Genomic DNA, 14082 nt, shown 5'->3' with positions numbered 1-14082 from the left:
GTCCGCTAATCCGGAATCGCGGAACGGCCGCACGGGACGGGACCCCTCGGAAGCACTACGGAGTGCCTCCTGGGGTTACGTCCCGTTGTTCCGTTCCGCTAAAAGATAGAACAAGTCCTATCTTTTCGCGGAACGGCCGGATCGCGGACCCATTAAAGTGAATGGGTCCGCGATCCGATGCGACTGACCTACGGCCGGCGAACAAGCATTGCGGCCCGCTATTTGCGGGCCGCTTCACAGGCACGGGTCACACAAGTTCGTGTGAACCCGGCCTTACTGTTGCCTGGGTTTTGACTGCACTTTTCTGACACACATGAGGCTTTTTCTTCTCCACGTGTTATAACATGAAGCCTCTCTCTCCCACCACGTGATATAACGGACGCGGTATACCAGTCACTCACGGATAAACTCCTACTTCGTGAAAATACCTTACTATAGGGGCGTGGCTTGTCACCTATACTAGGAGAAGCTGATCTCAGGCCTATCATTGGTCGAGGGTGTGTTTACTCAGCCAATCAGCGGCCACCCCGGGCTTGTTTGGATTTAAATGGCATATAAATAGGGAAGTCGCTATGGGCGGTTCAGTAGCTGGTTAAATCGGCGGCGATTGCCATGGCGAACCTGTCCCAGTGCCTGGATGACTTGCCCCTGGGCTCCCGCTGCCCCGTCGTGCCCCCGGACCTGTACAGTGAGGCCCAGCGCCTGGCACTGGAGCAGCTGCTGTCCGGGGGTCCTGAGGCGCTGCGCGCCTTCCTGCAGCGGGAGCGGGTGCCCGGCTTCCTGTCCGAGCCCGAAGTGGCGGAGATCCTGAGCTCTGCTGCCGCCGTCCAGTGCGGGGAGGACGAGGTGTCCGCCTCCATGGATTGTTCTTCAGTGACTTATTTCCCCGAGGTGTCAGATGTGGAGCCCCCGCTGCTGGAGCTCGGCTGGCCGGCCTTCAGCGCTGGCTCCTACCGGGGAGTCACACGGGTGGACGCACACTTCCAGCCCGGCCACGGGGAAACCATCTACAGCTGCAAAGAAACGGCCAGGTCCCTGATCAAAGGGGCCAAGGAGGTGGGTGCCCTCTGTAGAATACTGGACCTACCTCTGATACATGGGGGGTGTAGAATACTGGACCTACCTCTGATACAGGGGGGGGGTAGAATACTGGACCTACCTCTGATACATGGGGGGGTAGAATACTGGACCTACCTCTGATACATGGGGGGGGGTAGAATACTGGACCTACCTCTGATACATGGGGGGGGGGGGTAGAATACTGGACCTACCTCTGATACATGGGGGGGGGGGTAGAATACTGGACCTACCTCTGATACATGGGGGGGGGGGGGAGAATACTGGACCTACCTCTGATACATGGGGGGGGGGGGGGTAGAATACTGGACCTACCTCTGATACATGGGGGGGGGGGTAGAATACTGGACCTACCTCTGATACATGGGGGGGGTAGAATACTGGACCTACCTCTGATACATGGGGGGGGGGTAGAATATTGGACCTACCTCTGATACATGGGGGGGGGGGGGGGACAGGAGCACCATAACACCATGTGAAGGGGGGGAGCACATTGACCACTTTTGGGGGGGAAAATGGTATAACTGATGGGGGTCTGTACTTGACACCCTGGGGGGTCCAAAGACTAGAACTGTCTGTTCACAATTGAAATTTTTGAGGCAAGTTTTTCGTTTCTGAACTATTGATCACACTTTTAGTTTTTGCTGAAAAACCTAACTGCCTTAAAACATCTTCCAAAAATCTCTGCGAACCTACCCTAAAAAGATGGGCACCATGATAACCCCCCCCCCCCCGATCGCATAAAAGGTAGTGAGGTCCATCAAGTACTGTTGGTGTCTGATATGACTTAATCATATTTCTTCTTTCTGCTCCAGAAAAAAATGGAAACCGATAGGCAGATGTGAACCCATTGGTGGTGAGGATGGTTACCACAATATGTTACTGGTCATGTGTGGTCTGACAGTAGCCCCCGATAGTGTATAACATAACAGTCTGACCACATTACAGTTCATTGTGTGACAACCTTTTTCATCTTTAATATTTGGAGGCACCGAGGCGTCATAGAGGTTTCCTCTTCCATGCCTCCCATTAAAGGTCACCTAGAGGCTGCTCATCCTTTGAAGATCCGACCACTATTTTCTTCTCTGCAAAGCCTGACTCATATGGCAATGGGTTTATCACGTCCTCATTGTGCTGACAGCGAAGTTCTGGCTGAGAAGGTGGTTTTATGAGCTTATACTGTTTATACTGGTTCAATGAAACCGTGTCTGGATCAAAAGGCCCAGCCTTCGTATCGGGCAGTAACCTAGTGACTTGGGCTTTATGGGAAGGGTTTCCATAGAAAGAATATCCACCTTGAAATGGTGTCAATATTGGCTTTGGTCATCGAGCCTGTAATTCTCACCACACACAACTTCTATGGAAGATCTTTAATGTCCGCCTATTAACTGTTCCCTCTCACTATAAATGATTAAGGAACGTTACAGATAAGGAGGGTGAAATCTATAGTGTGAGGGTTTACTTTTCACTCCAGCCCTTGTGTTTGTACGTAGTACTCAACCTTTAATGGGTTAACACAGAAGATATTTTCCTAAAAGGTGGAACTTGAGAACTCGAATTATAGGCTGATTGGCTTTAACAAGGCATTTAGTGAATTACAAGGCCTTGGCCTACGTTACGATGACTGAGTTATTGGAATAGCTTTGAAGGTGGCTTGCTATGACTCGTGTCATAAAGTCAGATATGACGGTGAAAATTAGTGGCTTTCTAATTCCCTGGAAAGATGTTTAGGGAGGGTTCCTGATGATGGTCACATTAATGACCCTGGGATTTGCTTTACAAATTGTAGACACTCTTTCTCAAACGTAGGAGATGGACCAGATGGCATCGAATTGGTTCAACATAGTCTAGGTTATGGTTAATTTTGGACTATATTAAAGGTTGGCCCATTTTGGTGGCATATTGCTAAGATATGCCACCAATGTCGGGTAGGTGCGGGTCCTACCTCTGGGAGCCGCACCTATCTGTAGAGTGGGGCTCCCAAAGCGAAAGAGAACGCACAGCGCATGCTCACTATTCACTTCTATGGGAGTTCCAAAAAAGAAGCGAGCGAGTGCCGTTTGGGTAATTCCCGGAAATCCCATAGAAGTAAATGGAGGACGCACCATGCAAGCACGGCCACCTCTCCTTTCCCTTCTACAGAAGTAGACGCTCGGCTTTTTTCAGCACTCCTTAGAAGCGAATTGTAGCCATGCCTGCGTGGTGTGCCCTTCACTTTACAGGGGCCCCATTCTAGAGATAGGTGTGGGTCCCAGAGGTAATATTTTCCTACTAATCAAACTATACTGACGCACACCCCTCCCCATTCAACCTTCACAATCAGAAAGTTCTAGCTCTCAATAGAGGCCCCTCAGTGCCCTGGGCTGTTCAAATACCTGTCCAGTTCACTTGATATCAAGAAGATGGTTAACATAGCATCAGCATTACTAGAAGCCTCGGGGGTCTGCTGATTCAGCTGGGAACCTTTTATTCATCTTGTGTCTCGACATGCTCACCCCAAAGGCTGATGGCGGCCATCCTTACAAAGTTGTGCAGCAATGCATCATTCTATGTGAGCCTATGCGTTCCTTCTGTTCACCTGTCCCCTTGAGTATTTTGTGAGGGGGATGAACACTTCATAACAGGGAAGGTATTGGTTCTATTCAGGCGAGGTGGACAATCCATACTGCTGATATCCCAATAGGAAACTTTTTGTTTGACATTTGTAGACTGAAGGGTAATGGTGTGAACAAGTCTAGACTTGGAGGCTTCATGTTAGCAAAATTGTGTAAATTTATATATATAGGGTTCTTGCATAGTAATGTTAGAGAGGTTTTCTGGGACTTTAATATTGAAGACCTATCATGGTCATCAGTATCAGATTGGTGGGAGTCACCTGGCTGAAGAAGACACTGCACTTCTGAGCAGGCCTCTGTACATTGTTTTTTGGCTGTGACCTGTACTTTGCCTCTCTTCCAGTCATCTGAAGTCACTTGACTTTGAGCCAGCTGATTGGTAAGGGTGCTAAGAGTCAGAACCCCACCAAGATTTTGATGATCTAAGGATAGGTCATCAGTAGTAAAGTCCCAGTAAACCCCTTTGATCCTCAGGGGACTTTCACAACCAATTAAAAGGGTTTTCCAGGGAGGAATAACTTCTAGGAATGCGTTTAAAATATTTTTAAGCCCACTCTCTGCCCTTTCCTAGAAATTATTCACCGATTAAGATCTCTAGACAGCAGCCAAGAAATAACATGTTTAGGGCGTTTCTTAAAGGGGTATTCCGGTTACCATAAATATAACTTATGTTTTAGACTAATACATCAATTACCTAATTTAATGTCCATTTCACATATTTACCGTTCAGTAGTTCTAAAAGTCGTTTTCTTCCTCTGCTATCCATTGTGTTTCCACATAAATTACCATAGCGTCGACCTGTAGTTCTGAGCCTTTGTTAGGTCGAGCATGCTCAGTGTGTTGCTATCAATTCTCTAGCTAAATGTCTTGTGAAACAAAGGGAGTGTTAGGGTACTTTCACACTAGCGGTTTTTTGATTCCAGCAATGGAACTGCCTTCTGGATCTGGCAAGCCGGGTACAAACGGAAAGCCTTTTTTCCCCCAGATATGTTGGACAGATCCGGTGAAATACCGGATCCATTATTCCGGATGAGACGAATCTGGTATTTAAATTTTTTATTTTTTTTTCAAAGATCAATAGCAAAAAATAGCTTCTATGTCCTGGCACATTCCGGAACACTTGATACCGGATCCGGCATTAGTACATCTCTATGGAAATTAATGCCGGATCCGGCAAGTGCAGTATTGTTCTGGGACTTTGTCCGGAAAAAATACCGCAGCATGCTGCAATATTTTGTCCGGTCAAATACCGTACGAGGGACGGAACGGAAGACATCCTGATGCATTCTGAACGGACTGCTTTCCGTTCAGAATGCATTAGGACAAAACGGATGCATTTGTTTCCGATATTGAAACCCTTTACCGTATTTCAATACCAGGGTACTTTCACACTAGCGTTATTCTTTTCTAAGTGTACTGGTGATTATCAGGCAGCTAATCAGTAAACATCAACACTCATTTAGGTACTTTCACACTTGCGTCAAAGTTTTCCGGCATTGAGTTCCGTCACAGGGGCTCAATACTGGAAAAGAACTGATCAGTTTTATCCTAATGCATTCTGAATGGAGAGCAATCCGTTCAGGGTGCATCAGTGTCACGGCGGGCGTGCACTCAGAATCACAGAAAACCCACCAACCAGGCTCTGGGCGAGAGACAGGGGAAGGGTCACCTCCTAGCTAATCCCTGACCTCTTTCCCTGCACTGCTCAGCCCACCTGCAGACCTTTAACCCCTTAAGGACCGGGCTCATTTTCACCTTAAGGACCAGGCCATTTTTTGCAAATCTGACCAGTGTCACTTTAAGTGCTCATAACTTTAAAGGGACACTGACAGGCCGTTAGAGCATATAAAGTGACATATATTCTTCTATTGGTCTTAATATGATAAATTAAACTATACCATTATCACCCCTCACTGCCTTTCCGTTACTTATAAAGTGTTTTTATCAAAATGCAAATTACCTTACTTTGCGCCCAAGGGGCTGTCCCTCATTCAGTGCTGTGCCCATCTAAGAAACTACACCCCTCAAGGTATTCAAAACTGATTTTACATACGTTGTTAACCCTTTAGGTGTTGCACAAGAGTTATTGGCAAATGGGGATGAAATTTGAGAATTTCATTTTTTTTGCCTAATTTTCAATTTTAACCCATTTTTTCCACTAACAAAGCAAGGGTTAACAGCCAAACAAGACTGTATCTTTATTGCCCTGACTCTGCTGTTCACAGAAACACCCCATATGTGGCCGTAAACTACTGTACGGCCACACAGGGCGTAGAGTGAAAGGTGCGCGGTTTGGTTTTTGGAAGGCAGGTTTTGCTGGACTGGTTTTTTGACACCATGTCCCATTTGAAGCCCCCCTGATGCACCCCTAGATTAGAAATTCCATAAAAGTGACCCCATCTAAGAAACTACACCCCTCAAGCTATTCAAAACTGATTTTACAAACTTTGTTAACCCTTTAGGTGTTGCACAAGATTTAATGGAAAATAGAGACACAATTTCAAAATTTCACATTTTTGGCAGATTTTCCATTTTAATTTTTTTTCCAGTTACAAAGCAAGGGTTAACAGCCAAACAAAACTCATTATTTATGGCCCTTATTCTGTAGTTTACAGAAACACCCCATATGTGGTCGTAAACCGCTGTACGGGCACACGGCAGGGCGCAGAAGGAAAGGAATGCCATACGGTTTTTGGAAGGCAGATTTTGCTGGGACTGGTTTTTTGACACCATGTCCCATTTGAAGCCCCCCTGATGCACCCCTAGAGTAGAAACTCCAAAAAAGTGACTCCATTTTAGAAACTACGGGATAGGGTAGCAGTTTTGTTGGTACTAGTTTAGGGCAGGGCTCGACAAATCCCGGTCGCCATGGCGACCAGGAATTTGGTCCTGGCGCTTGGGTATTTGTCAGCCCGTTTTCAAAGATGCGCTCTCGGCGCGCACCATGGTTTCCTGAGCGGCACAGTGGAGGAGAGGAGTCCCTCCCTCCCCACTGTGCGCGGCTGCCGCTGGCCACTAAGAACAGGGTAGGAGGAGGAGGGGAGGGACTGTGGCCACTGCGCCACCAATGAATGTGCCGGCCATATCCCGGCCCCTATGACTGCACGCTGTGATCCGCGCGATTAACCCCTCAGTTGAGGGGTTATTCGCGCGGATCACAGCGTCCTGTCAGAGGTCGGGGGCCGGGTTCTTCAGTCTCGACTCTCTGCATTGGTGGCAGTGGGCAGTTCCGATCGGAGTCCCAGCAGTGTAATGCTGGGGCTCCGATCGGTTACCATGGCAGCCAGGAGTCACGCTACTGAAGTCCTGGCTGCGGCCTGCGATGGTATGTTAGTGAGCAGCATTATACTCACGTGCGCCGTGGCCGCCGGGCGCTCTTTCTTCTGTCTGTGCGGCTCATTGCTATGCTTATAGCATTAGCAATGCGCCGCACAGACCTATGAGAAGAAGGAGATCACGGCGCACGTGAGTATAATGCTGCTCACTAACATACCATCGCAGCCAGGACTTCAGTAGCGTGACTCCTGGCTGCCATGGTAACCGATCGGAGCCCCAGCATTACACTGCTGGGACTCCGATCGGAACTGCCAGTGCCACCAATGATGGGGGGAGGAGGAGGAGGGGGACCCTGTGGCCACTGCCACCAATGATTAATACTGGGGAGGGAGGCAGGGTGGGTTTGTTAGTTACCAGAGGGGGCTGATAAGAGGGAGGCTGGAGGGGCTGATAAGAGGGAGGCTGGAGGGGTTGATAAGAGGGAGGCTGGAGGGGCTGATAAGAGGGAGGCTGGAGGGGCTGATAAGAGGGAGGCTGGAGGGGCTGATAAGAGGGAGGCTGGAGGGGCTGATAAGAGGGAGGCTGGAGGGGCTGATAAGAGGGAGGCTGGAGGGGCTGATAAGAGGGAGGCTGGAGGGGCTGATAAGAGGGAGGCTGGAGGGGGGCTGATCAGAGGCTGGAGGGGCTGATCAGAGGCTGGAGGGGCTGATCAGAGGCTGGCTCCCATGGTCAGCTCCCTGCTGTTGTGTGCACAAAGCACAGGACAGCAGGGAGAGTGTAAAGTCCTATTCACCCTAATAGAGCTCTATTAGGGTGAATATGACAAGGGTTCTAGCCCTTAAGGAGGCTAATAGTTATTAAATAAAGTAAAAAAAAAAAAAGTTTGAACACCCCCCCCCCCCCCCCAAATATAGAAAACTATATATTGCGATATACATGCTTAAAATTATATCGCAATATAGATTTTATGACGCGGCTCCGCCTGGCTCCTAACTTTTTTAGCTGGCTCCTAGATTCCAAGGAAATTTGTCAAGCCCTGGTTTAGGGTACATATGATTTTTGGTTGCTCTATATTACACTTTTTGTTCAGCAAGGTAACAAGAAATAGCTTTTTTGGCACGTTTTTTTTTTTTTGTTATTTACAACATTCATCTGACAGGTTTTATCATGTGGTAATTTTATAGAGCAGGTTGTCACGGACGCGGCGATACCTAATATGTATACAATTTTTTTTATTTATGTAAGTTTTATACAATAACTTCATTTTTAAAACCAAAAAAATGTTTGTCTCCATAGTCTAAATGCCATAGTCTTTTCAGTTTTTGGGCGATTATCTTGAGTAGGGTCTCAATTTTTGCGGGATGAGATGACTGTTTGGCACTATTTTGGGGTGCATATGACTTTTTGATCGCTCGGTATTACACTTTTTGTGACGTAAGATGGCAAAAAATGGCTTTTTTTTACACCGTTTTTGTTTTTATTTTTTTACGGTGGTCACCTGAGGGGTTAGGTCATGTGATATTTTTATAGAGCCTGTCGATACGGACGCGGCGATACCTAATATGTATATATATATATTTTTTTTATTTATGTAAGTTTTACACAATGATTTCATTTTTAAAACCAAAAAAAGTTTGTGTTTCCATAGTCTAAGAGCCATAGTTTTTTCAGTTTTTGGGCGATTATCTTGAGTAGGGTCTCATTTTTTGCGGGATGAGATGACTGTTTGATTGGTACTATTTTGGCGTACATGCAACTTTTTTGATCACTTTTAATAACTTTTTTGAGAAGTAAGGTGGGCAAAATTTCAATTTTCTCATAGTTTTTATTTTTTTAGTTTTATGGCGTTCACCGTGCAGGGAAAGTAACATGACCGTTTTATAGATCAGGTCGTTACGGACGCATATGTGTAGTGTATTTATTTTATTTTTATTTTTTTTATTCAGTGATAAATGTTTTTTTTTATCTTATCAACTTTTTTCACTTTTTTTTTTAATTTTTGTGACCCAGACCCACTTGGTTCTTGAAGATCCAGTGGGTCTGATGTCTGTATAATACAGTACAGTACAATATATATTGTTCTGTACTGTATTTTACTTACACTGAACAGATCTATGCTTTTAGCACAGATCTGTTCAGCACCATGGACAGCAGGACGCCTGTTGCCATGGGAACCTTCCCCGTCTGCCACAACTTCGCAGACGGGGAAGGGTAAGCACAGGGCTGAGGGGGCTCTCTCCCTCTTCATCGGGCGGCTGCAAAGGCACAGCAGCCCCCCGATGGAGAGGGAGGGAGCTCCCTGACCGATGACAGTTAACTTTTTCCATACAGCGGTCCGTACGGACCGCGGTATGGAAAGGGTTAAACGGCTGACATCTGCACAGATGTCAGCCGTTTATACCAGGGTGCCAGCAATGTGCTGGCACCCTGGTATACCCACTAGAAGCCAACGATCGTTCATGGGGAGGTGGGCGGGGGATCGCGATCCCGCCTGCCGCACCTCCCGCAACGCCCCCCCCGCACCACCTGCCGGCATAAAATCGTGCAGGGGGGGGGTGAAAAATATTGATTTTAGCCACTCAAATGACCCCCCCCCCCCCCCCCCCCCCTGCATTGTTACGGGATGCCGGCTGAATGATTTCAGCCGAAATCCCGTTCCGATTAACCCCTGGGGCGCCGGAATACAGATTTTAAGTCAGGACGTACCGGTACGTCCTGGGTCCTTAAGGACTCGGGAAATGGGGCATACCGGTACGTTCTGGGTCCTTAAGGGGTTAAGGTAGGTGTGAGGTGTCCCCATGCCTGGGCTGACAAAACCCTAACTTCCCTGAGATGGTGAAGAGTGGAAATAGGAGCAGCCTGCTCGCACAGAACCTGGATGGAAGAGATGACACAAAACAACTAAACCAGAAATCACACTTATCTCTCTGAGCTGGAACAGACAGAAAACCTTCCTTCCTAGCTTCCAAGACCACAATGATTTGTATAATCCGCTCAGAGCACTGGGCTGATGAGCTATTTAAACTAATGACTCCACCCAGTGCACCTGATGAGAGGTGGATCCAGCACAAACTCGCAGCAGGAAAGCTAGGGATTGTGGGGATTGTAGTCTTTGCAGTTTTGTGAGGATGATACTCTGTGTGTTGCAGGCTCACACAGGAGCTAAATAAATGGATTGCAAGGGAAATTGAAACTGGTTGGGTCAGAACTTGCAGTTTTTCAAAAATTAAGTTACTTTACCGGAATACGAGGGATTCTGTCACCTCTTTTTCACTAATATATCTACGAGCACTGCCCCATAGAAGATTGCAGACACACTCCAAGCATACCTGTGTGCGCTTTGTGTCTATTCCATGTCCAGGAAAAGCACTTTTAGGGCTCGTTCATCCATATACGGGCTGTTTTCAGCATTCCGTATACGGAACTATTCATTTCAATGGGTCCACATTCGTTGCTCCGTTCCGTGGCCCTGCCAAAAATTGAGTCCTGTCCTATTCTTGTCAGTTTTGCAGACAAGAATAGGCATTTCTATAATGGACCTCCTGTTCCATTACGCAAATTGCGTAAGGCACACGGGCGCCGTGTTTTGCGGACCACAAACTAGCGTGAACTAGCCTTTATTCTGCTGGAAAACAGCTCCCAAGTGCCCAAAGCAAACCATCCTGAAGAGGGGAGGGCTGCTTTAGCCGCTCATATTTTAGAATTGGTACCAGCTAAAAATATGACCTGACCTTGTTTGAAAGCTGGCATTCCAACCTTTCAAGCTATACCAGAACCACAGCATTATATCCACTATATCAGAAGATATAGCTGTTAGAAATAGAGTCAGGAGTGAAAGCTGTTTTTACTTTCACTTTCAGCCGGGCTCTTCCTGGACATGGAATACAGACAGAGTACGCACAGGTATGCTTGGAAAGAGTTTGCAATCTTCTATGGGGCAGTGTTAGTTATATTGGTGAAAATGAGGTGACAGACTCCCTTTAAGTCCAGTACTCTATTCAAGAAATGGTGCTTTAGGTTGTAGGACGACACTAGGGCCTAAAAAAAAATCTGAGCGTTCTCCATATGTTCAATACATATACTCTGATAAACTGTGATATTGTTGAGACATATGCAGTGCCCACAATGGGCATCGCAGTGCGCATGCTCCGGCCCGGCGAGGCAGTGCACAGTCGCGGGATCTCGGCCGGACCTTAGGATGACGCAAGGGAATAGGAGGGCGGGCATAGGCTGCGACGGGGGAACAATGAAAAAAAGGCAGGGCAGCCTGGGCACCAACACAGTGAACGCCGCCCCTGGGCACTTGCGGGTGCTCATTTGCATATCAATCAAAGTTCGTTTTTCCAGCTTCTGCAAGTGTAAAGACAAAGGTACCATTACATTCATGTATAGGTGTGCGATAGGGCAATGTAAGCGCTGTATATGGCCGTATGGAGGTGACAGACTCCCTTTAAGGTATTATGCCCCGGTGTGTTCACTTGACAAGTATCCAGATAGCTGTCCAACTTTTGGTTGCTGAATAACCTGTATCCAAGATAGTCATGTGGTTATGGCTATCGTAGAAGTTATGGATGACTCTGGTTTTTAATTTTCCACTTATCCTTCTTATTCACCAATCTTATTCCTTAGGTGATTGCAGTGGTCATGGATTCCTTTACAGACAATGACCTCTTCCGTGATATTCATGAAGTATGCCGAAAACGTAGGGTTCCAGCTTACATCTTGCTGGATGAGGCACAGCTTCCAGACTTTCTTAAAATGTGTCAGAACCTTGGAGTTTCCATAGAAAATGAACAGGTATGCTCTCAAAATGATGCTCATTGCTGTTATACCTCATCTTACCCCCCCCCCCATTTATAATATATATATATATATATATATATAACGATGAAAAAGGGCAGCACTCCAGTAGATTAAAAATCAAAAAACTTTATTTACCCATAAGGCTGTAGCGACGTTTCGGCTCTAACACAGGAGCCTTCCTCAAGGCTTGAGGAAGGCTCCTGTGTTAGAGCCGAAACGTCGCTACAGCCTTATGGGTAAATAAAGTTTTTTGATTTTTAATCTACTGGAGTGCTGCCCTTTTTCATCGTCTGCATCATTGGATTGGCTTGTATCCACATTGGGCTTTTTTGCACCCTTCATCTCTTTGTTATCTGTGACGGTGCTGATTTATATTTATATATATATATATATATATATATATATATGTGTGTGTGTGTGTTTCATGGTTCTGCCTTTAAAAGTAATAATTTCTGCTCTGTCTTCTCAGTTTATGAGGGTCCGAACATTAACTGGAAATAACTATTACACCAGATCTGGTGCCAAAATTGTCGGAAAGGCTCGTGAGAAGTTCCTGCTTGTTGATGGGTTGAAGGTTGCTACAGGAAGTTACAGGTGCGCTACTGAAACATGTACTGAAACCAAATAGTATAGATATGCAATGAGGGATCTCAAACAGAATGGCCAACCTTGGTATGTTGCATAAAACTGAACGGCATGTGATCCCATATGTTTTTCTTAATATCTTCACAGTTTCACTTGGATGGATGGGAAGCTCAACAGCAGCAATTTGCTTGTACTAACTGGACAAGTGGTGGAGAAATTTGACCTCCAATTTAGGATCCTCTATGCTCAGTCCAAACCAGTCAGTACAAAGCTTATTTCCAGCATCCGAAATCGCCCAATATCCACTTCCAAGCTGACGTATAATCCGGTAGCGCAAAAAAATCCTTTATTAAGCAATCTTCTGCATCTGGAGTTGGCAAAGGTCTCCAGCACTCCAAAGAGAAATAATATAGAAGCTAAACCAAGGTGGGAGAGAAACTGTGATCTGTCTACAAATGTGAGGGCTTTTGAAGATGATTTGATGCAGAATTGCGACATAATCTCTGGCCTTAAAGAAACTGAATGTGTAGCCACTCAGACAGAGCCATGGCTTGATTGGAAGACTGTGAAAGCAGTGGATGCAACCACTCAAACAAATGTCTCTACCTCAACTGCTGGAACACAAACTTCTGTTGTGGCAAGGGTGGCTTCTACCCAAACTATGGTCTCCTCAAGGTCTATAACTACTCAGACAGCTAGTGTCCCAGAGTCATCCTCTGCTGGTTATAGTCAAACCACATCCAGCTCTTCTAAGTCAAGGTTGTCATCCTCTTCTTTCACATCCTTGTCCTCCTCATCTTCTGCATCCACCACCAGCACTGGCTCCAGTATCTCCATTCGCTCCTCTGACAATAAAGGCAATGGACGGAATTTTTCAGAATATCCAGTGCGGGACTCTTTCAAGAAACTTACAAAGGAACGTCAATATCATTACACTTCTATAAGGTCTAAACTAGACCACATGGTATCCATACTTTCTAGGAGAAGCCGCTTGGGCAACACATTCCTCAGCTGTGAAACCACTGGTTATGGCTTGCAAAGAAGTGCTATGCACAGCAGTTTGTTCAACCTCCGAGATGGTGCTCGCTTTGCTCACAATATGTGATAGACCTTCTTTTGGCTTGATTCAAGCGGCCGTGATGTTGGGCACAGTTTGTCTGTTAGCGGTGCAAATCTTGACCTTGCATCATTGTAGATTCCTATGATGCTGTTAGGGTTAGTAGAGTCACAGTCAAACTGTAATATGGAGCTAGAATATATCCAGGTTACATCCACATGAATAAGGCCTAACTGGGTGGAAAGTAGGAGGTCTTATTGAGAATTGAATGAAAGTCTCCTGGACTGATGATGCTTGCGCTTACCACTTTTTAAATATCTGCTGTACATTTGGCACTTTAGGCCCATGCCACTAGTTAGTGACTAAAAGCTGAGCTAATGCTCAGAACGTGTAACACTATTGCCTCTTGCCCCTGTTCATGTCTGCAGTGTTACTAAAGAACTTTATACAAGTGACATCCTCTCATGTCACCAGGTATCCGGATATGTACTCCTAGTTACGTATTCTATGGAGAATGACATGGACCAATGTTAGGTATGTGCCGTATTGCCTCCAGCCATGGATGGCTGATACTTAGCATCTACATCTCTAGGAGGCCATCACACATGAGGATCTCAATCTCCTGGGGCACAATGTGGGACAGATTTGGACTCTTACCAATTCCAGAAT

At 46.2% G+C, this 14082-nt stretch overlaps 1 protein-coding gene across 1 annotated transcript; it reads left to right on the top strand.

Moving 5' to 3' along the window:
* Window positions 1-608: 608 nt before the first annotated feature.
* Window positions 609-13612, top strand: FAM83D (family with sequence similarity 83 member D). Its single transcript, XM_040436154.1, has 4 exons — window positions 609-1056; window positions 11598-11765; window positions 12241-12365; window positions 12504-13612. The coding sequence occupies exons 1-4, from the start codon at window positions 613-615 to the stop codon at window positions 13459-13461; spliced, it is 1695 nt and encodes a 564-aa protein (XP_040292088.1). The 5' UTR covers window positions 609-612; the 3' UTR covers window positions 13462-13612.
* The last annotated feature ends 470 nt before the right edge of the window (window positions 13613-14082 follow it).

Source organism: Bufo bufo, chromosome 6 (assembly GCF_905171765.1).
Source record: "Bufo bufo chromosome 6, aBufBuf1.1, whole genome shotgun sequence".
Classification (NCBI taxonomy): domain Eukaryota; kingdom Metazoa; phylum Chordata; class Amphibia; order Anura; family Bufonidae; genus Bufo; species Bufo bufo.
The sequence above is the reverse complement of the archived record's forward strand: the minus strand, read 5'-3'. Positions and strand labels throughout refer to the sequence as shown.

Excerpts from the sequence above, each read along its gene's own strand:
- FAM83D (XM_040436154.1), top strand. The coding sequence starts at position 613 with ATGGCGAACCTGTCCCAGTGCCTGGATGACTTGCCCCTGGGCTCCCGC. Across the intron at positions 1,057-11,597 it reads TGATCAAAGGGGCCAAGGAG|GTGATTGCAGTGGTCATGGA; the intron begins GTGGGTGCCCTC and ends CTTATTCCTTAG. Across the intron at positions 11,766-12,240 it reads TTTCCATAGAAAATGAACAG|TTTATGAGGGTCCGAACATT; the intron begins GTATGCTCTCAA and ends CTGTCTTCTCAG.